A 24723-nucleotide genomic window follows, 5' to 3' on the forward strand; every position below is an offset into this window, starting at 1 on the left:
GTGTTACAAATAACATCCATGTAATTATACTGGTTTGGCATGTCTTATTTAAACAATCTAGCACTCTCAAGAGAGTATTTTTGTATTAGGGATGAAAAATGTGAGGTCAGACTTCAGGGTTTTTTTATTTCCTGTGCTCTGAAATGAGAGAATGTTATCCTATAGGAAAAATGTTATTGAGGATTCTTCATTCTAAACACTAGATACCTTGGCCTTATGCCAAATGTAATAGCTACCAAAGCAAAATCTTGCAAGAAAGAAAATCCTTGAGCTATAAGGATTCAATATACTTTTTAAAAATATGTATCTAAGTAGAAATTTGTTAATTTGACACTTTGTTCCTCTCCTCCTGTAAACTCTTCTTTATTCTCACCCAGGCTCAGGGAGTCGCTTATTTGAATTACAGTCCCATGAAAAGTAGCATATTGCATTATTTTATTTAAAAGAATTTGAAATTATTTTCTTTCCAGAATTCTGTAACTGCTCTCTGAGATCGTTGGGCACACCCAGTGGGTATTGAAAATGTGTTAGAGAGTGAGCCACTAATGGCTTCTACTCTTTCTCTTCCTCCTGCTAACCCTCTTTAAACCATTCGGTAGCTTATTCACAGGTCCACCATAGGAAAGAATAAAAAGTAAAGGCATGACAGTTTTATAAGCTAAGAGCAAAGAAATACAGTTAATGCTAAAACTGTCATCAAAAACATAGGTGGGCTTTACCCGTGGATTATACTGATTCATGATGGGATGGGTGCATTTTAAATTAATTCTTTATTCTTCTTAATGTTTTTTGAAGCAGGTGGTGTCATCTGTATTTTATTTAAGTAGTTGGCTTTACATGGAGATTCACTTGGTAAAATTAATGTAGCAAACAATAAGGAGTTCATGCAAAAGAAATTTTAAAATTGGTTTTTGAAAAGCTGAAGTGTTAACAGAACTTTGGAGACAGCTCGAATACATAATATTTTCATTGTCATACTACTATGTGATTGGAAACAAACGAAAGCACATGCGATCCTGCATTTTGATAAGAATATTAGCTAGCCTCCTTGAGTAATAATGGATTTTTTTTTACTCAAAATAATATATCAAATTTTGGGTGTTAATCCTTACTTCAGACTTCTATCTTATCAGTGGACAGACATCCCACCCCACATTCTTATCTCCTCTAATAAGAAAAATGAGGATCTGTTAGAATTTGGATAGAATACCCATGAGGAATTACTGCCGTTGCTTATTCATGGATTGGCACTGAAACCGAGTCAGTGGGCACATGGAGTCCAGAATGACTCAGTGCCCAGATATGTGCTGTAAGTCACAACTCCAGCAGCCAGGGAGGGCTGTAAAAGACCTCGTTTGTCAGGGTAATGAGACCAGGGGCTCAGCTACTCTTGAAGTTATTAAAAGTCCCTTAGTGTTTTGTTGTTGTTGTTGTTGTTTGTTTTGTTTTGTTTTTAATAATAGTGAATGTGGTGAGTGATTCTAGGATCCTGGATACATTCCAGTCTGCTAATTCTGTATTTTTTTTTTCTAACTAAAATGTTCCGGGCTGGTTCATTTGCATATGAATTACTTGCTGAGCAGTGTTGACTTCCTATCTTAAAAGCCTTCACCCTAGACCTAAGCTAACTTAGAGCAGATGAAGTGTGTCTCTACCCTCTATATTTCAAAAATACTTTCTGGTTTTTCAACAAAAGACAGAAAAATGTCTTATAAATGCATGCTGATATAAAATAAAGGCTATTTTCACCATTCTTGATGCTCACAAATAAGGGGAAATGCCTTATGAATAGTAACCATAAAACAAAAAATAAAAATTGTGAATTCAACTGAAGTCTGACCTCAGTTGTTGGTTGTCTTATTTGGGTAAATCGCCAAAATGTTCATCAATCAGAGGACATTATAATGGTAGGTGACAGTTCAAATCATGCTTTAGGTAAAAGGGGTGAATTAAGGTCAGTTTTGATTTGTAAAGCACTCTTTTCTAAAACTGATTTTATGAAAATTAAGTTTGCTGAGTTGTCATCTCAAAATATATGGATTATTCATGACTTGCTAGCATCTGTGTACCAGAAAAGTGTAAATTTGTATGATATTAAATTTTCTAATGACATTTTAAATTTAAAATCTGATTAACACTTGCATCTAGCAGCCAGTCTACTAACTGAACTATAGGTAAGGTGGGGCTCAGCATATGGGAAAAATGCAAAGATTAAATTGGCCTGCGAGCTGAGTGAATCAATAGTATTTAGTGCTAATGCACTAAGCAGATACAAGCACTAATGCAGTGGCAGTCAATAGCAAAAACGAATATCTCTACGAATTATCTTGACAATAAAATGTGCAATATTTTCCATTTATTTTAAGCTAACCACATTACCTGCTTGTTCTTTCATTTTATTAGTTTAAGCCAAGTTCTGTTAGCCTAATCATTTTCTTTAGTCCATAAAATGACCAAAAACTTGTGACCATGGTTTTCAGCAAAAACAGAGGAAAGGATTTATTCATACAACCAAGATTCAACAAGAAATTCGATAGATACGGAGTGTCTGACCTTTAGGTATTATAGTGGTGAATGAGATAGGCATGGTTCTTGTCCTTATGAAGGAAACACGCTAGGGAAAGAGATGGCGATAAAAACTCAGTCACACCAATAAATACATCATGATAGTTTATGAAATATAGTGTGAGGGAGAGAAATATCTGTGAATGCAAGTGAGGAGGAATATGTTAATTTGATAGCATAGTCACAAAAGACCACCGTGTGGAGGTGACAGTTAACTTCTACATAAAGCCCAAAATTTTAGAAAAAGCCATATGTCCTTAGTACATGGCCAACTACATAGCCAGTATTTAATAAACTAATAATTATTACCTATTTCATAAGTTAGATCTTAACTACATGGTGCTGCATTTAACCAGCTTTTTAAAGTGGATTCTGGACATGAGTGCATATTATTTTACACTTAGAAAAACATGTCACAAGAGGTAGAACCGTCCCGGAGATTTTAACATTTTTAACTGTTTTTTAAAAAGTTGTTAATGTATTCAAAGTTTGCCTTTTCTTTGATTTCTAAGTGAATTAAGTTACTTTTTATGAAGCAGTTCTTAGTGTGAGGAAGATAATGTGTATAGACTTCTAGAAGCTAAGGGTATAATGTAGGTAGTACTTACTCACTGCCTCTCCTAGCCAGTCACTTCGTTCCTAATCAGCTTTGAAACACTAGCGATTTCTTGTATCTGTCCAAGTTGTTTCTTTCTTGTCCCCCTCACCTTTCTTCTTTGGCCAACACTTGATCCTATGCGTCAGAAGAACCTGTATATTCTGGAGATGGGAGGGATTGTCCTGTTACCTGTAAGTCCAATGACAAAGTGAATGATAATTCCAAGAACACACAAAATAAGCTCCTTTGAAACTATCAAAATTATAAAAATTTATGGAATTCAAGGGAATGTGGTTGCTTAGGTGGGCCCAAATCATATTATCTTTCTGCATCTATCTACCGTCCTCTGCACAGCTGTCTTCATCTTAGACCATTTCCTTCTCATGTGAATCATGTGGCCTAGAGGGCTAAGTAAGAGTCCAGTGCTCCCGGGCTCACGAGGATGTCATGAGTGCCTACTGAAGGTACAGGGGCGTGCCCTCTAGTTAGTGCTGCCTTTATGTTGTTCTAAGGCATCCCTAGCTGCAGATATTTTGCCTTTCTCTTTCTTTCATTGTAATCATGTTCATTTATATATAATTAATCATGCAGACATCCAAGTAAGTTTAAGGTCTTAGAAGGTAGGCAGTTCATCTGCTTCTTTGTACCTAAGTGTATGCCTTGCAGACCACAGGCAATAGTGTTGATTTTATTTAACCCCCCAAAAATGTGTTTTCCAAAAGAAATCTATGTATTTACACAGTAAATAGAGACCATCTAGACTGCTGCAGTGTTTGAATAAAAGCCCTTGATAAAATCTACAAATGTGTTTTTATGACTGTGTTATAAAAGGCACTGTTTTTGCCATCCCTCCCCCCCTCCAAACCATGAAGATTTAAAATGCAAGTGCAAAACCTACATGCCTGGAATGGAAAGAAATATTCCACTTTTTTCTTGCTCACTTTGTTCACTTGTTTGGCCAAGAACTAAGTGGAGTCTACATGGGAAAAGCTGAGGGAATAGGAGGCATTTAATCTTCAGGGCTCGTTCCTGTGCCTGCAAGTCAGAGAGGTCAGTGGCTTGCCCCTTCCTGAAGGCTATAATTACAGCAAAGGACTATTTATTTTCCAGTAAAGTAACCAGAATCTTAAATGTAAGAGATTGTTTATAAGAGTACAGTATGTGTCTGGGGTTGAGGGGGTGGGGAGGTTATGCAAAACCTTGGGAAAGATAATAGGGAGGTGAGATTATTTTTCTTCATATATCCACAATATGAGAAGGTCCAAGACTGTGGAAATATTCTGAAGTGCAGTAATAGAGGCAAATACGAGGTCAAATTAGGTGATCCTGGTACTTAAGGAACTGAATTAAATGAATAAAGAGGAATTTATAATAGAATATATCTGATGATTCATTAATGTAAACTTATTTTCGGCTCCAACATCATGATAAACAAGAACTAGTAAATGTATTAGAGTAATTGAGAAATATTTCTAATTTGAAAATACCAAGTACGTTGGGTATATCTAGAGCTGATACAGAAAAAAAAAAAAGGGCAGCTTTCCTTACTCTTAACTAAACACTCTGATTTCTGAAGGGTCATAACAAAGGTATTGATTCCAAGTAGAATTGGGCAGACAAAACACAAGATCAATTCTGTTACTGGCCTAGTATTAAGAATAGCAGTCAAAAAATAAATAAAAGAATAGTAGTCAATATTTGCAAGATGATGAGTAATATGTAAGCAGTAGTTTAACAATACTATGTGTAATCTATAATTAACATTTAAAGGTCAGGTTTTTGACATGTAACAAAGAAGACTGAAATATGTGCCTGCTTTAAGATATATATAATGTGATGAATGGATAAAGAAGATGTGGTCTATGTATACAATGGAATATTATTCAGCCATCCGAAACGAATACCCACCATTTGTTTCACTGTGGATGGAACCAGAGGGCATTATGCTGAGTGAAGTAAGTCAATCAGAGAAGGACAAACATTATATGGTTTCACTCATATGGGGAATATAAAAATAGGGAAAGGGATTATAGGGGAAAGGGGAGAAAATAAATGGGAAAAATCAGAGAGGGTGAAAAAACATGAGAGACTCCTAACTCTGGGAAATGAACAAGGGGTAGTGGAAGGGGAGGTGGGTGGGGGGCTTAGGTGACTGGGTGATGGACACTGAGTGGGGCATTTGATGGGATGAGCACTGGGTGCTACACTATATGTTGGCAAATCGAACTCCAATAAAAAATATATATAAAAAATAAATTAAAAAAAAAGATATATATAATGTGGTAAATTGTGAGCATGATTGTGGTATTTTCTAACTAGATACTTTTTTAGAATCTAAAGCTAAGAAAATATAAGCACTACTTTGAGATTTTTAGGCAAACAATACTTTTTGTGATCCTGGGGTATGTGACATAGTAGCATTATTGAAAATTTGAAGTTTATCATTTATGCCACAAATGTGGCCGCAAATGTGCCACAACTTCACAGAAAATCACAAAAGAATAAACACCAGGACTTTACCACATCTGATAAGAAAGCTCTATTAAAAAAAAAAAAAACATATTTTTCAGGATCCAGGTTAGTCGTGGTATAAACTATATGAATTGGGTTTCTTATGACCCTTGTGATAACAATCCAGTTCAGTGCAGACGAACTCATTTAAAAAAAGAGAGATTATGAAATATCTGAAAAGTAAACATCTAAATTTTCATAAGTAAATATTAATTTAGTATTTGTGTGAGCTTTAGATATTAAAGCTTTTCCTACATTCTCTGGGCCCTTGGAACCAGCTGTTATAACTCTCACTGCCTTATTTAATACTCTATATGTTGGGGATTCACAGACTGGCTAAGAAATAGTCAGACTTTCTATTTTCATTGTAGAAATACAATAAAATCTCTGTTCCAGTGAATGGCTAGACAATTATTTTAATAATGATATTATCATTGCTTCATTTTATCTTTCTGGCTACTAGCAGGGCTTTTATTTTATACTCTGAACTCTGGCTAAATCACAAGTTAAACTGAACTGTTGTTTGTTTAATGCCCTATTTCCTTTTAACCTTATTTTTGTCTATCAACCTCAGCCCAGTTCCCCAGTGGTTCAGGAAACCCTCAACTGGGATTAAGTAATAGTTTACACAACCTCTCTCATTCATTAACCCAAGTTGACATTCTTATTCTGTGTACCAGCCTTATTTAAGATTTTCTAAGCACCTTCTCCAGCTGCTGGTTTGGGTGCAACTAACAACACCTATTTCACCAAGGAACTCAATATTTCCAAAGAATCTTTCAGCCGATTTCAGCCTTCTCCCTTAGCATGATCTAATTCGGCCTGCTTCTCCTACTCCTTTTTCAGAATAAAACCTAGTCTCATTTATAGTCAACATGAAGCTTAAAAATCTCTATTTCTCCTCTCCTTCTGCAGATACACCAAGGAGAAACAGAAAATTGTATGTGATCATTCCAGATAGAGTTTGTCTTATTAGTAGGTTGAAAATGATGCCCTAAGATAAAAGTAGATCCCCCTGGCTCCATCCTCATCCCCATCCAGACTGCGGCAGGAATAAGTAATCTTTCTTGAAAGCAAACCCATTTCTGTTACCGTGTCCCTTAAAATAACTTGAGTGCTCCGCAATGGTTTCAGAGTAAAATCTACGTTCGGTTAGTATGTATTCAAGAAGTTTCCTACCTTGGCCTTTACTATTTCCTGGTCTTCAAACCCACTAGTGTGCTGGCAGATGTCTACTTCTTAAGGAAAGGGGAATAGAAGCCCCTGATCTGTAGTGCTTGCCGATTTCTGTGGTGTAAACACTGCCGCCAAGCCAATTTCAAGCTACCAAGATAGTCCCTGAACAAGAATTAGGAAGAAATAGTCACAATTGGCTCTGTAAGCTCAAGCAAGATAGCTCAAGCCCCCTACTGCCACCCTACCCTGCCTTCAGCCTATCACTCTTTTCTTTTTAACTCCCTTTGCGCATTTCATTTATATAATACAGTGTATTCGACTGTGGTCACCATGTGATACATTAGGTCCTCAGACTTTTCTAACTGAGAGTTTGTACCCTTTTACCAATGTCTCCCTATTTCTACTGCCCACCCCCACCCCCCACTGCCCCAGCCCCTGGCAACCAGTTTTCTACTCTCTGTTTCTATGAGCACAACATTTTTTTAAAGATCTACATTAAAGTGATAACATGCAGTATTTATCTTTCTCTGTCTTATTTCACTTAACATAATGCCCTTCAGGTTCATTCATATTGTGGCAAATGACAGGATACCTTTTTTTTTTTTTTTTTTTAACTCTGAGTAGACCTATACCACGTCTCTTTTGCTCCATTCGTCCACCGATAGATATTTAGGTTGTTTCCATGTCTTGGCTATTGTGAAGAGTGCTGCAGTTGACATGGAAGTACAGATATCTCTTAGAGATAATGGTTTGTTTCCCCTTTTTCCCCCTTTGGATAAATACCCAGAAGTGGGATTGCTGAATCATCGGGTAATTCTATTTTTTAATTTCTTGAGGAACCTCCATAGTGTTTACTGGCTCTATTAGTTTACATTCCCACCAACACTGTGCAAGGATTCCCTTTACACCCTCGCCAGCATTTGTTCCCTCTTGTCTTTTTGATAATAGCCATTCTAACAGGTGTGAGGTGGTATCTCACAGTGGTTTTGATCCGCAGTTCCCCAATGAGTGATGCTAAGCACCTTTTCATGTTCCAGTTGGCTGTTTGTATATTTTCTTTAGAAAAATGTCTAATTCGTTTCTTTGCCCATTTTAAAGTTTTTTCTCTTTCTTTGCTACTACTGATTGCATGAATTCCTTGTATATTTTGAATATTAAGTGCAATCTGAATCAACCTGTGCATTTATCAGATATGTGTCAACCTATCATTCTTTTAGCTCCCAGAATCCATTAGTATCTCTCACAACCCTGCTTGAACACTCATTTTGTCAGGTTACACTTTTTCCCTATTCTTTACAATTCTACTCAGGCGTTTCCTTTTCCAGGAAGTCTTCTCTACCTTTCCCCCTAACCCTCCATTCTGGGTAGTTGCCTTTCCCGAGTCCTCCAGTAGCACCCTTTGCTTCTCTCTACCATATCTCTTACCACACTCTGTGGTGATATGTTCACTGGTTTCCTCATTAGCCCCCTGAAGAGGTGGACTATAACTTTCATCTGCATATCCTTAGTACCTAACGAAGTATCTTGAATAAAATATCTGTTTATCAAGTGAGCACATAGTTATGACAAAGCCTCCTACTTCAAATAATGTAATAAAATGCTGATTAGTAAAAATAATTTTACATAAAACAGTTTTTCATTTTCTTCTCCAAATCTCTAAAAACTGTAGAATTGGGGAGTTTCCAAAAGTTAAATTAGCATTGAAGAAATTCTGGGAAATTCCTTACACACACACACACACACCCTCCATCATCCACTAGGTTGGAATGAAAATGGATAAAAAACAAAGGAGGAAAATGAGAGGAGGAAAAAAAAAATGAAGATAGGTAGGGTGAAGAGACAGGAATTCCAGAGCTTTGACTTAATCCAGATTGAGAAAACATAATTAAGGCAATTAAAGGTGGAAAGGTAGAGTAACTTCTCTGCTCTTTAAGGTTTTCTTGAGCCTTTCAACAGAGCTTTCCCTTTGAGTGGGTGATACTGTCTGTATGAAGAACTTTAGGTAACACTTTCTGGTGGACATTGCCCAAGCGGTGGTCCCAGTAGAGGTGCCCTCTCATGAAGTTTGCTTTTGGAATCCATAAATTTTTTTTTCACTACTAACCACCAGTCTCTGATTTCAAGTTGAAAATAATGTGTGGGTTAGGGAAAAGAAGTTAAGAGTGAAGGTCTTTAATACCACCCTTTCCGTGCCACTGGATTAGACTCCACAATGGCATCACTTCATAGGTCCCAAATACAGTCTCGGTACAGAGCCTGAGCTTGGCTTTGATGTAGATGCAGTAAGATTAGAGGGAGTTTGTTAAGGGCCTTGAGGACTTTGGTCAATGAGGAGGGTTGCCCATAGGTTGAGGTTTCTGATACACAGTTCTGGTCAGGAACAAGGGAAGAAGATGAGTCAGGAGCCTCACTGCACAATTGTAAGGTGGAAAGGAGGGATAAGAGGTGATGACAGTCATGGCAGGCTAGGATACAGTCATGGGTTTAAACAATATGCTGGAGCACAATTGAAGAACTCTGGTTTCATCCATCTTTCACCTCTCCTGGCTCTCCACTAAGACATTCATCAGCCTGTTTTCTATTGAGCGTGACAGTGTTCGGCACATAAACAGACCATGGCTCTCCTACTCTACGGAAAGAACTGCTTCTGTTTTATTGCTTAGTGCAGAGTAACTGGTGTGCTGTCTTTTGAGTAGCTCTTACAATTCAATGAGTAAGTACATTGAAATTTGTTTTCGATTAACTAAATTGAAAAAAGCAGAAGCATTCTATACACTAAGCATTAAAATGTGCTTCACTTGGAACAACTTTCTTTATGAATCACCCTGTCACTCCTGGCTGTGATTGAAGTGAGGTATGACGGCTGCTAAGCCAAACCACACAGACTTGGTCTGTTTCAGATCTGATTCACCTTAGGAAATGATGATAAAGAAGCAAACACTTTAACACTTAGAATTCCAGAACCCCTATCGTAGAATTCTGAGTCTTTTGAATCCCAGAGATACCTCGAGCAGAAGGTGGATGTATTTTTATTTCGTTTATGTATAAATGCATTCGTATACATGTGTATATAAATCCATAAAATACGTCCTGCTTCAAGTATTTCTCTCTTCCCTCATCCAATTTCTGTCAAGACTTGGGTCAGCTTTGGCCTCTGCCATGAGCCTTCTCCAGCTATTTAAGCCCACACTGATCTTATCTTTTTTCTAATCTTACAGCATTTACCACCTGTACCAGTGTTTTTGGAATGTATCCATCAGTGATGTTCTTTGGACTTTGCATGGTTAGTTAGCTCTTCTGTATTTCTGCTTCTGGCACTAGATTTATTTTATTTAAACCTAAAACAATTCTATTAGATAGATGTGCATTTTTCCATTTTACAAGTGAACAAGTGAGGCCTGAAGATCTAAGTATCCTAAGTTCACGCAGCTGGTAAGGTCAGGGCCACTCTGGAGCCCATGCTCTTCTCTTCTAGGCTGGGATGGTTACCACCAGATGCAATGAAGAAGGTGTTTGGGGAACCTTACACAAAAACGTTATAGGTGTGGACTTGAACAAGGAGATTCTGGAACCAAGGATATTAGATTATAGGAGGCCAAGTCTGAGATTTCCTTTAGGTCAATAGAAACATTTATAAGAATCGACAGGTGGATATAAACAACAAAAGAAAATGAAAAGTCAAAGATGGTTGAGACCTAAGGGGAAGGGTGGCTATTGATGCCATAAAGAAATAGGAAGCTAGAGGAGGGACAGGAAAGCAGTAAGTTTGAATGGCATCAATGGCACATTCCCACTTGGCCTAAAGGCAGTTGCAGAGACAGGGCTGGTCCTCGGAAGAGAGAATGCCACTGGGGGTGTGGAGTTAGGTCATCCCCACGAGGCAGCATCCATCACCCCGTGAATCACTAGTGCGGAGCCAGCAGCCAGCTGGCCAGATGCCTGGTTGTGTTGCATTCAGGGCCGTCTGAATTGATCGGGGCCAGAGATGACCCCCTTTCTCCCTTCCTGGAGACAGATGAGCTCTTCCTTAACTGCACCCCTGCTTGAGGTCTCTGATGATAATGAACTCCGTGGCTATTGAAGTCGGGAGGCAGGATTACTCTATCAAGGGGAGCTGGTGGCAGCAGACAGAGTGAGAAAGCATCTTTCTTTTAAACTGTGGCTGACCACAACCTCAGGCAGAGTTGTCTTGGTAGCACAAAACAGCACAGCCACGTTCTTGGCACTTGACCGCACCAACCTGACGGGCTGGCCTTGCATCGAGGACCCCAAAGAGAAGGGCCTGCTCTGGCAGAGAGCTGGCTCGTGTGCATTTTACAGAGAATCCGGCTCCAGCGTTGACACCTTAGACATCTGAGTAGGGACGGATAGAAACGTCTGAAACAAACGTAACCAGACCCTGAAGTTCAAACTTCCTTGCCTCTGCCTGCCGTCAGCTCCACAGCACCTCTCTCCCGGTGCCACTGAATAAACACAAGAGAGCACGTGAATGAACTTAGCAGAGTTACTTGTGTGGAGTTCCTGAAATTAAAGCAGTTGAGTTCTGGGCCAGATATATGAAAAGTTCTAGGCAAGGAGGGACGATCTGTTTTGAAATATGTATCCCCCAGGAAACCATTACTGCATCTCATTAGAATTTGTAGAAAGGGTGATTATAAATAAAGTTTATATTAAAATGCTTCTGTTAATTTTGTCGTAAGCAAGGAGGAAAAAGGGCCAGTATGAGTGAACTGGCAAAGATCTTACAAGATGGTACATTTTAAAAAAAGCTATCTGAAAGACTGATTTAAATTGGGGCACCTGAGTGGCTCAGTCAGTTGGGTGTCTGCCTTCTGCTCAGGTCTTGATCCGGGGTCCTAGGATTGAGCCCCTCATCGGGCTCCCTGCTCAGCGGAGGGCCTGCTTCTCCCTCTCCTTCTATTGCTTCCCCTGCTTGTGCTCTCTCTCTCTCTCTCTTTCTTTCTGTGTCAAGTGAATACATAAAATCTTTAAAAGAAAAAAAAAAAGGCTGATTTAAATTATCTATAGGTGAGCTAAATCTGTCCTGTAGATCAATTAAAGGAATCACTATTTTAAATATATCACATCCTTAATTATACTAAATTAAATGCAATTGCATATTCACTGCATGCATCATAATGTTAATTAGGGAAAACAGTTTGAATCAAATACAGTGAGGTATATAGCACCTCAATTTGCTTTTTATAAAAAAAAAAAGCATATGTCTGAGTCAGATTAAAAGAAATCTGGTAAGTACTCATGAGAAGGAAAAGACAGACTAAATTATTATTTCATGGCTTACAAATTGTAGGGTAATTCCTATTATTTAGCCCTATGACAGTATATAAGCCCTTGAGTTAAGGAAACAAGTTTGTAACAAGTTTTTTAAAAAGCAGAACTGGGGGGGCAGCCCCGGTGGCTCAGCAGTTTAGTGCCTACTTCAGCCCAGGGCCTGATCCTGGAGACCCAAGATCGAGTCCCACGTCGGGCTCCCTGCATGGAGCCTGCTTCTCTCTCTGCCTATCTCTGCCTTTCTCTCTCTCTCTCTCTCCCTCTCTCATGAATAAATAAAATCTTAAAAAAAAAAAAAAAAAGCAGAACTGGGTGTTTACCATTGGTTCTCAGAGTGGGCTTCATATAAGAACTATCATTCTCTTTTTTTTTTTTTTTTTTTGGAGAAAGAGAGTGTGTGTGCAAAGTTGGGGAGGTGCAGGGGGAGGAACAGAGAGAGAGAATCTTAAGCAGACTCCCCGCTGAGCACAGAGCTCAAGGTTAGGCTCCATCTCACAATCTTGAGATCACCACCTGAGCAAAAATCAAGAGCATCTCTTGATGCTTAGCAGACTGAGCCACCTTGAGGCCTCCATATAATTATTTTTAGAAAGGATAAACCTTGAACAATTAAATGCATTCTAAAACTTCTTAAAGAATAGGCATGTGTATCCAGAATCTGTTTTTGCTTTGGAGTAGCCTGAGGTGACTGGGGGACAGTGACTATTTACTCTTGACATCTTAAACATCCCGAGCATTCATTTGTTAGAGCAGCGGGCTGATGGAGTTTGCTAATTCCAAGGCCAGGGGAAGCACTGGAGAGCCATTCGCAGCCCAGCAGCACGTAGAACCAAAAGAGAACTTTGAGACCAGTTCACTCAACCACTTCCTTTACAGTCAAGCCTGGGAGAATGGGGGGGTTGGGAGGTAAAGACCGTGATGCTCTATGACGACCCAGGTTTAGTCCTTGCCCTGCTGCTGGTCATGTGACCACGCAGTGCCTCAGTTTCCTCCCAGCATTCTTATGAGGATTATTCAGTAAATTAATATTTGTAAAGTGCTTAGGACAGTGTCTGACACATTGCAAACACTACACAAATGTTTGTTATATAAGTAAAATAAAACTCAGACCCAGAGAGACCAAATGAATCACCTAAGGTCATGTGACTCATCAAATCCCAGTAGGTAGAGCCAGTCCTGAGCTGTAGGCATGCTCGTTCTTTTCCACTATGTCCTTAGACCATCCCTGGAATGTGGGGTTGTCTCAGAACTATTGTAGGAGCCTATAAGTAAGGAATGTGACGCAGTAAAAGGAACATAGGATTTTAAATCAGCAACTAGGATTCAAGTTCCGATATTTACCGACAACTCTGTGAACTTTAGTTTCTTCATCTGTAGAAATATGATGATTATAGCAAATCCAATTCACAGACTTATTTAAAGGATCAAATGAGATAATGTACTTGGAAAACCATAACCCACTATGCGGATAATATTTAACATTATTACTTTGAGCTCCTGTGAGCTGTGGAAAAAAAAAAAAACATGAGAATGTTTCAGACCTGCTTAGGATGTCAAGAAATTGGGGTGCAGAAAGTTCTTAACAGGCTCTTTTCACTTTTTCACTTCCCATTTGTTCACTGGTTTCTTTTAAAATTTATTTTTGCTATAATACGTTCATATATACAGAAGAATCACGCACTGTGCGTGTGTGCGCGCGCGTGTATGAGAGCAATAAAACAAATGCTGAGTTCTCTACCGTCCGGCTTAAAAAGAATATTACGAAAGCCTTTAAGTCCCCCATGTCCCACCCAGTCATATCCCTCTCCCTCCCAGAAATAGTGTGTAAACAATGATTGTGAATTGTCTTTTCTTTTAGTTGTATTATACAGGTGTATATGCCTAAACAGTATATTGTATTGAGCGATTTTTTTCCTATTTTTTTCCCTCCTGACTCCAATATCGCAAGCTAGATAGTATCTCTCTGTACCCTTCTACTGTCCACCTCATTCTTTGCCACTATCTCCCCTCTCCCAACTCAATAAAACATATTACTTCTGTCCTTCAACAGACCTTATAAGGAGAGACTTTAGAAAAGAGCCAGGCTTCAGATTTACATGACCAAGGGGTGGGTGTCACTGAGCAGGAGCTGGGGCATCAGCTGCCAAAGCAAATGCAAGGATCCAAGAATGGGAAGGGTCTCCTGTCAGCATTGCCACTCGTGATTCATTCAGTGTCCTAGATGGTCACTTGACCTTTCATCTTAATGGAAAAAAGACTTAAAAACAAATTGAGGTAGGTTTGGGTGTCATATTAAGGAGTTTGGACCTTTCCTACAGGCCTTTGGGAAGCAACTAAAGGTTTTGAGAAGGGAGTGACAACTCATAACTGCTTCAAGGCAGATGCCATGGGAGACAGGTGGGCCAGTGAGGTAACACCTAGCCTAGGGCAGGGGTGCAGGTATGTATGGCTGGAGGACTGTAGCCAGATTTCAGAGGAACTGAGTAACTAGTTGGATATGGGAAATGCTCAAGAGAGAAGAGCTGGTGATGGCCGACATTTTAGAATTACCTGGATAGAAACATGGTAATGGCCGTAAACCAAAATCCGCAACAGAGAGGAAGATTTAAGAGCTGAGCTGATTAGAACAGGCCAGAATGCTAGTGGTCCTCTTTCTGTTGCTTTCCAGAAAACAGTGATTAAGTCCAGCCTTTCTCTCAGAAAAGCAACCAGGGGTGGGTGAGTCTCTGCGTCCTACTTTGACGGGCTGTGGGTGTTTTACATGCTAATTGATAACTTTGGTTGACCAATTCCAACTCCCTGAGAGTTACAATTTCCCTGACTTTGAATTTCTCATGCTTAAAATGAGGGGCTGGGGTAAGATGGTCTCCGAGGCCCTTTCCATTATTGTAATTGTGCAATTCTTGGAACTTTGCCCAGAATAGTAAACAGTAGCAGAAGAAATTCATGAGCTTTGAGAATCAGATAGAACCGAATTCTAATGACTGCTGCAGTTCTGATGCCAGTTCCAGTGTGAATCAGCCGCTGTGGCTGCACCCTTGGCTGCTCGGAGTCTCCTCCCGAAAACTGCAAACCTTACAGGGCTGTGAGTCTGCTTGCACGTGACAAGGCCCAACTCGGTGCCTGGCACGGTGTAGGTGCAGGGTGAAGATTGATTTCCTCCCTCCCTTCTTTTCTTCCTTCTTCCTCCCTTTGTTCCCGAAAAGAAGGTGTTAGTCTGACTCACCAGCTAATGCTTGCTGGGGTGAAGCTTTCTTTGCAAACTCCTCCTTGGTGCCCCCAAAGCAGCTATATTACCAGGAAACTGCCTCCCGCCAGCCGTGCTCAGTTTACCCCAAAGCACAAGCCCTTCTGGGTCCGAGGGAAGCACGAATGGCCAGGACACCCCTGGCAGCAGGTCTGTGGTGGTGGTTCCATCTGGACCCAGTCCCACTCTAGATGCCGCACCCAGGAACTGTGTGTCAAGTGGTGAGGAACCACCCATCTTCCCTGCACAAGTGAGCAGCAAGCACATTTGCTCATTATCTTTAAGGGACGTAGTGAATCAGACTGAGATTTAGTCATGTTTACACCGTGCTATACCTTTGCAGGGCCAAGAGCTTCGACCGAGGCTCCCTGATGGTTAAAATTCCACTACTGAAGCTCAGAGACCACTTGGGACTCTATAGCTAGTGCCTGCCACCCTGACCCTAATCACTGAGTTTATCAAGATTCTCAGCAGGAAGAGACAAGAAGTAGTCCCCTCTCCTGCACTGAATAGTGGAATATTACTTTCTCCTCGAAACTGTGGCCCTCACCCTTCTCCTGCAGGTCTCAGCTATGGAGAAAACGAAAAAGGAAAAGGTTGGGATCCCCTGGCTTTGAAAATCTGAATGCCACTTGGACCTGACATGTTTGTTTTTTAGCTCAAAATTGCACAGTTTTTCAAGATCGAGGAGTTCTGTAGGTTCTATTCCAGCATTGTGCGATGATTTTATACTTAGGAATTTGTTTTGGGGAGAAATAGAGACATAATCCAATCAATCCTTGAGGAGGTACCATTTAGAGACCCTACTACTTCCTAAAGGAGAAGAAAGTATAAATATGCATGAATATGGGGTGCTTGGGTGGCTCAGGGGTTTAGCACCTCCTTCAGCCCAGAGTGTGATCCTGGAGACCCTGGATCGAGTCCCACGTCTGGCTCTCTGCAGGGAGCCTGCTTCTCCCTCTGCCTGTGTCTCTGCCTCTCTCTGTGTGTCATGAATAAATAAATAAAATCTTTAAAAATATATATGCATGAATATACAAAAATATTGATTGAGCCGGTGCAGAGTTCTACATTGCTGCCTTACATGTGAAGACACACACCGGCTGACGTTGGGTTGTGTTACTTTCTCTCCATTTAAAACAGATGGAGGAGTTCTTGTAGGTTCGCAGGCACTGGAACATCCATCTCACCTCCAATCCCTTGCTGGCCCGGTTCAGCCAAGCAGACAAGGAAGCAAGCTGGGTAGGCAGATGGGCTTACCTCGGGGTACCTTACAGATGTAGTAGTCTTAAGGAAGCTGTTATTAAACGCCTACTGTGTGCTAAGCAAAATACAGCACAAGATGAAAAAAGATGAACGAGACCATTTCTGGCCTCTTGTGGCTGCTTCTAGTTAACAATCTGTGACTCTATCCCACATGCAGCAAATTTTTTCAATGTTCCAGTGAATTCATTTTACTTCTGCAAGGTCACATTTTGGACTTTAAGTTCCCAAGGTGCCATCTAGACATAGAAAAAAAGTAAAATAAGCAAGAAAAAGGAACAGAACGACAGTGCTGACCCTGAAGAGCAATCAGCTCTGAGATGGAATCCTTGAGATGGTCTTTGGTTTAAAGCTGGTCTTTGCTTCTTGAAGCAGCTTCCTGTGGCTGTCTCTGCAAAATGGATGATTGATCACCGATGGAAACTTAATTACCAATTAATTGGTTACTATTGAATTGCTGGTACGTTTCAGTTATCTGCTACTCCTCAGAGCAATCCATAGCACTTCTGTGAAGAAAAGCTTCTAATTAAATAGTGAAATAGCACTCATTAATATATCAAAATAAATGTCTGGAACCAGAACATTTCATTAATTACAAGAGTCAGTAGGTTTAGCATCTCTGAAACTGTTTGTAATTTATTGCCACTTATAATGAAGAAAAAAATATTTGTTGCTATAATAAAGATCATTGTAGATTATTTTTTAATGATAAGAGTCGCAGATGAACTCTGTATTCCACGTGACAGAATTTTGACCTTAAGGAGAAAGGCTGTTTTACATAAGGACAACTAAATTTTTTTTTTTGGACAACTAAATTTTTTATTTCACTTTGTTCTTCGACATTAAATCAGTCCTAAATACACTATGGCAGCTTTCTGATTATTATAAATACAATAGGATGATAATAGAGAATTCCTAACCTTCAAATTATTTTCCTTAACTTGAAACTACATACAAAACTATGTAAAAATAAACTGTTTCTCTTCCAAGTTGAAGATAGTTCCTTGTTATATGCTCCCGCCTCCTGTTATCTGCCCCAAATTTACCAATTTCCAGATGTCTTATAAGTACAGTCAGGAGCCAGACGCTCTATTATTTGTTTCTTATAAACTCGTAACTATATCAACTCCAGAAGAAAAAAAAAAAAGCTTAGTAATATTAGTTTATATTTTCACAGTCATCTCCCATCTACCCATAACTGATTCACTTACTCGTTCATTCACTCAATTAATATTTATTAAAGATCTATGCGTGATATTTCACCTACTGTGTGATGCTTCACCCTGCAGTAAACAAGCAGGGTCTCTGGTGGCAAGAATCAATCATGTAATCCACAAACAAATAGTAGTTGCAGCTCTCAGGGTTATGACACAGGTAAAATGTATTATGCAGGCAATAATAGAAGCACTTGACCTAGATGTTAAGGTCAGACTAGGCCTCCTAAGGAAACGATGACACCCTAAGATCTGAAGGAGACATAGCAGTCAATAAGGTGAATGAAGGTGGAGGGATCACTCCAGGAACAGCATGTGCAAAGGCCCTATAACGGGAGGACACATGGCATATTTGGAGAACTGAAAGAAGCCGCTCACTGGAGCACAGAGCACAAAGGGGGGCACAGTGAGGACGAATTTGCAAAGTTCAGGAGGATCCAGATGATGCAAGCTCCCCAGGCCAAGTTAAAAATTTTTGTCTTTCATCCTGAGAGCCATAGGAAAACATCGCGTGTTGTAAACAGAGTGACATGATGAGATTTGTGTTTTAGGAAAAAAAGAAAATCCGGCTGCACTGTAGAGAACGAATGAGATCAAATGTGGCAGATCTAATTTGGAAGCCGTTGTAGTAGTTCAGGAATGAGAAGAGGTGGCTTGGATGGGGGTCAGAATGTGGAGATGAGAAAACTGGGTGGGTCCCGGAGATGTTTAGGAAGTACAAATGATAGAAATTAGTGATGGTCTGTGCATGGAGAGGAATCAAGGATGGCACCTAGATCAATGGCTTGGGCTTCTAGAGGAATGGTAGAGCCATTCACTGCATCGTCCGCTCAGGCAGAAGGGAAGGCCGTAGCTTCTACATTGGTCCCATCGAACCTGAAGTCTTGGAGACGTCGGGTGGGGATTGCACAGTCACCTCGGAGGAGAGGGGAGGGGTTGGTACCAACGTATGTGTCCCCTAAATGGCAGCAGACCCCACAGGAGAGGCAGCTTGTCTGGGGGAGCGTGAAGAGGGCGGAGAGGAGCCGCCCTGGGATGGAGTCCTGAGAAGCCCCGACACCCATGGCCAGGCGTGGGTGGTCCTGCACAAAGGCTAAAGGTGGCAATTTGAGAAGTGGAAGGAAAACCAGGACACGGAGGTGTCAAGGTGGAGGGAGGGCCCACAGTGCTTAACTGACATAGATTACTGAACAATATTTTTAAAACTCTGAAGCTGAACCTAAAAGAGAAATACCTGATTGAGTGGTCATCAATCAGGTATTTTTTGTAAGTTGGTACCTGCGGCATTTGATGCACAGCTTTGACAGTCTTTTTTGAGCCTTTCCCCATAGTGGTGACAAATACTGGGGTGGTATTCTTCTTTAGGCACTGGGTTCTATGGTAGGAGCGATCTCTAAATTAGCCCATTTAGCCTTGACCACAGCTCTGCAAGGTAGGCACATTGCTATACTCTCTCTATTTTGAAACGGATAACCTAAATTTTACCAACACACAGAGGTTATAGGGACTATGTAAGGTAAATACCTGTGAGAGACTGGGCTCTGACGCAGGAACCTGAGTGGGGTGCGTGCCGTGCTGCCCACCTGTGGCTTGTCTCTCAGCCACCACCCCCTACCGCCTCACTGCACACAAATGCACAAGGGCACACATTGTAAAATATAACGTATTACGCATGACCCTAACACTATTCCAGTTGACATCCATCTTACTGGACTTGACTGCTGGAAGCATTACCTTTCTGCCCAGGGCTGAGACGTGTACGGTTTTGTTTCTCTTTTACTAGCACCACTGAGTCCCACTGCTTTGCATGCACCCATCCAACCCCAGTGCATGCTGCGATAGCGAGGCCTACTGCAGCTGAAAATCTAGATACACGAGTAGCACCTCTCGGTCCTGAAGCCGTGTAGGTCCCTAGAGAAAGTTCTGCCTGTCTGGGGCTCCTAGTTTATTTGCATGGTTGTCCTTGCCATTTTCCTCTGAGCTCTGAAAAGACACACTGAAAAGTTTCTTGCCGAGCTTGCTCGCATCTGGACTCATGAATTCTGTGACCATATTTTATTCCAGACACTTTTGAGAAATTCATCGGGCTGTGAAGCGCGCAATGATGAATATCGAACGGAGTTCACTACAGCTTTGCAGCGCGTTGACTTATTCATGGGCCAGTTCAACCAAGTCCTCTTAACGTCTATATCCACCTTCATCAAAGGAGACCTCACCATTGCTAATCTTGGGACGTCCGAGGGTCGCTTCATGCAGGTAAATGCTTTCTATGAGTGGCTGTGTCTGTGTCACCTGGTGACATGCAGTTAGTCTGTGTTTGCCTCGACAGTAAGGTATTTGCAAATATTGTAAAGTGAGAATCGCAGCACAAAAGACCCAGACTGGAAAGCAAAACAATGAAGCCCAGGCCACTCATTAATGAAGGGTATGGCTGATTTTTGTTAAGTTCTTGAAGCTTTCGGTTTCAATGTGGTTGCTTTAATTTCCTTGCCCAGAATGGTTTGGGATTTTGTTTGTTGTTGTTGTTGGTTTTTTTTTTTTTCCATTCATGATTTCTATCACATGATTGGAATAAAATGAAACAATTAAAGCACTTCCAGGCGATGTTTTCCTATTTCAAGGGAAGCTTCGGATGAAAGGAGAGCTATTGTGTGAACCGTGTGTCTCCATGAGAAGAAACATTCACATCATTGAGAAGTATTGGCAGGAGTTAGGAAAGGACGTTATCATCAAGATCCCATTGTAACTCCAGCTCTCCTGATTCTGCAAAAATGGGGTCAGACACAAAGAAGTCCAAATACTGGATGGAGGAGGGGGGGGATATCTAGATTTTATTAAGAAATGCTTTTAATGGATAGCAACATATTTGCATACAATAAAAATTCACATTTCAGACTTGCAGTTAGCGTGTTTCCTAGATACAAGAATCACGGCACTTTGCAGAAATTAAAATGCTCTTATGTTGAATCCATTTGATTGCTTTTGGGTAGTGCTTTCAACACGAGGTCATCGTTAGGTTCTTGATTAATGCACAATGACCGTGGCATCTACAGAAATGTTGACTTTCTACAAATACTAGAAATTTCTCCTAAAGAGAGATGTTTATTTCATGATTGTCTGATCTAATTAATATCCCAGTCAGCCAATGACCCCTAGTAAACCAATTGAGGACAATGATGTTTTCCTATGACTTGCCCTTTTGTACATCCTCTATCTATATTCTTTTATAAGATATGATTTTTAAAATTACCACTGTCTTTAGTAGTAGTATGGATATTGGTCATCGCTGTATTTTAAATCATGTTCTCCTTGTACTAGCTGGGCATGGTGAAATTTTTTCAAAGTCATAAAACAGGTAAATAAAACCTTCCTAGCTCAAAACTAATCACATAGATCCTTCTATCTAAATGTTCCCACACTTGGACTCCCCTCCTCCCATTTGCTTCAAATTACTGTACTCTCCCCCCCTCCCCCCTCTCTCCCAGCCCAGTGTTCTTATTTACCCACCTCAAACCATTCAGTTCTGTCTTAACTTCTTAAAATCTGAAGACTGGATGCCCAGTCCCCTCCTACATATACTTGCAGTCTAAAGTATTTGAAATATGGCCGTATCTATTATCCTTGTAAAATACGTAGTGGTGTTTTAAATGTGTTTTTAATTAACATTGATATTATTCTATAGAATTCCAAAAAATCTGAACGAGCATGAGAGAATCTGGCATCTGTTGAGTTCCTAATGCGTTCACCATGTTGACTTTTTATCTTTATTTTTGCTTTCCTTTTTCTCTAGATTGTTTATTACCTCATCCGTCCAGTTTCATATTAATAAGCTTTCTATAGTCACTTTAGGTCTTACTTTTTTTTTTTTTTGTTACATCAAAAGGTTCCTGGCCAATTTCCAGATTCTAAAGTTGTAATAAAATCCCATTTTTAGATAGATTGCTCCGCGAGCTGAGTAAATTCTGCTCTGTGACAGAACCAACCACCTAAGTGGCATGTCATGCATCAGTCTCGTCATAACAGAAATGCTGTGATGTGATGAGTACTTTATTCTTGTCTCCCAGAATTTTCATAAAAAAGCTGTTTTATGCCCATTATGTGTGTGTCCAAAACATTAAAGATGAAAATAAGTAAGTAGATATTTATTTTATGCAAAGTTCTGATATCACTGATTTTTTTTTTAATCACTTGGTTTTTAATTCATCAGATAAATATTGGGAACTTACTAACTTTGCTCTACTAGGCAAGTAAGTAAAGCAAAGGAAGCAGTGACACAAAACCTGTCTTTAAGGCACTAAAATTTTAGTATGGACGATAAAAAACATGTACCTGATATCAAGGCAGCAGAAGACAAAAGACACACAAAGGGCTATTGAGACCCACATAGGATCCATTTCTCTGACGTTTGTCCAAGAGAATTCCATTCCCTTAAATTTTATGTAAATAAACCCAAAGCCCTTAAAGGCTCAAACAATCAACATCCCTGAAATCCAGTTTGTTTACAGCAAATAATGTTGGGGGAGGAGTCAGTGAGGCGTGCAGCAGAGACCTGGGGACCTTCTAGCTTCAGTTGGCTGAGCCATACTCCCAAGCTCTACAAATGTTTTGATGCATTAAAGTGCTAAATCTGTGGCCAGACCTAAGTTCCTACAACTCATGTTTTAAGAATACTGTGAAGTTTCTGTTATAAAATAGAATGGACATAATTTTTTTCCAAAGACAGCTGCCATACATGAAAAGGAACAGAAAAATGGTTTTTACTTCCTTCCTACCCTGAAGCCTAAAGTCAAAGTTGCTTTGCAAATGTTTTCTCTCAAGAGTTTGCAGCTGTTTCTGCCTTTCCTATTGTGCTTCTGTTCAGCTCTGGCTGGGAATACAAGCTTCAGCCCCAGCTGTCGGGTGTAAAGTGAATCAGGTATTTCACAGTGGTTATTTGGTTAGAAAGAATTATATTGTTTAGCTAACAATATTATATGTATGGCCGAGAAGACATGTTTGACATGTTTCTAACATTTAAACATGTGTAACTTATCTCATACAGGTGCAAGTCTGTCTGAATAGACTGATGTGTACATGTATTAGAGTCTATCTGTGGCACCGACTCAACGAAGATACGGATTTCAAAACCAGTTTTTATTTGTCTGATCACCCTCTTGGGATGCTTTGAAGTAAAAGAATACGATAAGTCCTATTCAGGGTAGTGTAAGGAAACAGTGAGAACGAGGCTTTTAATAAATCTTCAAGGGGGAGGGGATGTTGAAAAGAACAAGGCCCAGGAACATTAGTGCAGCGTGCCGGGCTACGTGGGAGAGGGAAGACGGTTACTCATGAAGATCACAGGACTAATCACAGGGATTGCCCACGTCTCCCCTTCTGAGCTCCTCATCTAATCAACTTGCAAAAAGAATGCTTGCTTAATATACGTTTTTTAATATTTTTTTTTTTTACAGCTCTCTTATAAGGCCTTTAATCTCTAGATGCAAGGTTTTGCTATTAAAATATTTGTGCATGACGGTCGGGCCAGGGAGAGTGAGTGTGTTGGGTGGGTTGGGGGTGGGGACTTGTTTCCGGTTCGGCTCCACAAACATTCGTTGGGCAGCTATGTTGTCTGCATACAGTGGCCACTGCCTGGGCGCTGTCACAGCTGTCACTTGGTTCTTTGGCATCATCCTTGCTCTTCTCTCATCCCCCTTTCCCATCTTCCTATTTCCTTGGTGCTGTAGCCACTCATCACCCCTGTTCTCTTGTGCCTCTTAACTGGACTAGTTGGATCATAAGCAAGAAAGTCAAAGACCTAGGAATCACCTAAAAAGACATCCTTTGCTTGTGATCATTACTTATGACCGTTACTTAAAGGATTAGGTTAGTAATCAGTGAACCTAAGGATAATTACTCAGTCCCAGTAAGAGGAATCAATTCATCTATTGACCTCCCGTCTTCAAATTCTTTCAGTTCCTGTGCCACCATCATGGTATGTCAGTGCTTTGTGTTGGAAGCCTGTGGCATACATTACCTTTGGGATTACTGCTCTTTTAGAGAATGTAGACACAGATCATCAATTCATCAATGCTGTGAGCATCCGGCAGAGACCCAGGCAAATGAAGCTTGAACTTAAACAACATTTCTCTTTAGGGATTGCTAATTTACTGGTGTCTTTTATAAAATGCTCAGATAAAAATACCGTCTGCCTTTCTTTTTTTTTTTTGTTTTTTTTGTTTTTAAATATACATCCTTGATTTAGTTGCATCCCTAAAGAATGGTGGATTTGGTATATTTCTTTAGAAGAAAATCTGGAGCACCTGGGTGGCTCAGTTGGTTAAGCATCAGATTCTTGATTTGGGTTCAGGTCTTGATCTCAGGGTCTTGTAACAGAGCCCCATGTTAGGGTCTGTGCTCAGTGGGGAGTCTGCTTGAGGTTCTTTCCCTCTCCCTCTGCCCCTTCTCCTGCTCATGCACATGCATGCACTCTCCTGCTCTTGCTCTCTAAAATAAATAAATCTTTTTTAAAAAAATTTTTAAATAGAAGAAAATATATTCATGAATTCTGAGATTTCTTTGTTTGAAAAAGAGACCATTATAAATAATAATTTCAGAGTGCTGTCTATAAGTAAAAATCAACCCCAGTGCATGTCTCTTAAAATGAATTCATGCATGCTTTTGAAATACAAATATCGTGGGATCCCTGGGTGGCTCAGCGGTTTGGCAGGGTGCGATCCTGGAGTCCCGGGATCGAGTCCCGCATCAGGCTCCCGGCATGGAGCCTGCTTCTCCCTCCTCCTGTGTCTCTGCCCCTCTCTCTCTCTCTCTCTCTGTATGTCTATCATAAATAAATAAATAAATAAATAAATAAATAAATC

At 40.2% G+C, this 24723-nt stretch overlaps 1 protein-coding gene across 4 annotated transcripts in view; it reads left to right on the top strand.

Moving 5' to 3' along the window:
* MET (MET proto-oncogene, receptor tyrosine kinase) overlaps positions 1–24723 on the top strand; it is a 112633-nt gene that overhangs the window by 34097 nt on the left and 53813 nt on the right. For all 4 annotated transcript variants that reach the window (XM_041727697.1, XM_041727700.1, XM_041727699.1 and 1 more), the window contains exon 3: positions 19931–20122. In XM_041727697.1, the coding sequence (XP_041583631.1) occupies positions 19931–20122 (192 nt within the window). The remainder of the gene's footprint in view (positions 1–19930; positions 20123–24723) is intronic.

This window comes from Vulpes lagopus, chromosome 13 (genome assembly GCF_018345385.1).
Source record: "Vulpes lagopus strain Blue_001 chromosome 13, ASM1834538v1, whole genome shotgun sequence".
Classification (NCBI taxonomy): Eukaryota; Metazoa; Chordata; class Mammalia; order Carnivora; family Canidae; genus Vulpes; species Vulpes lagopus.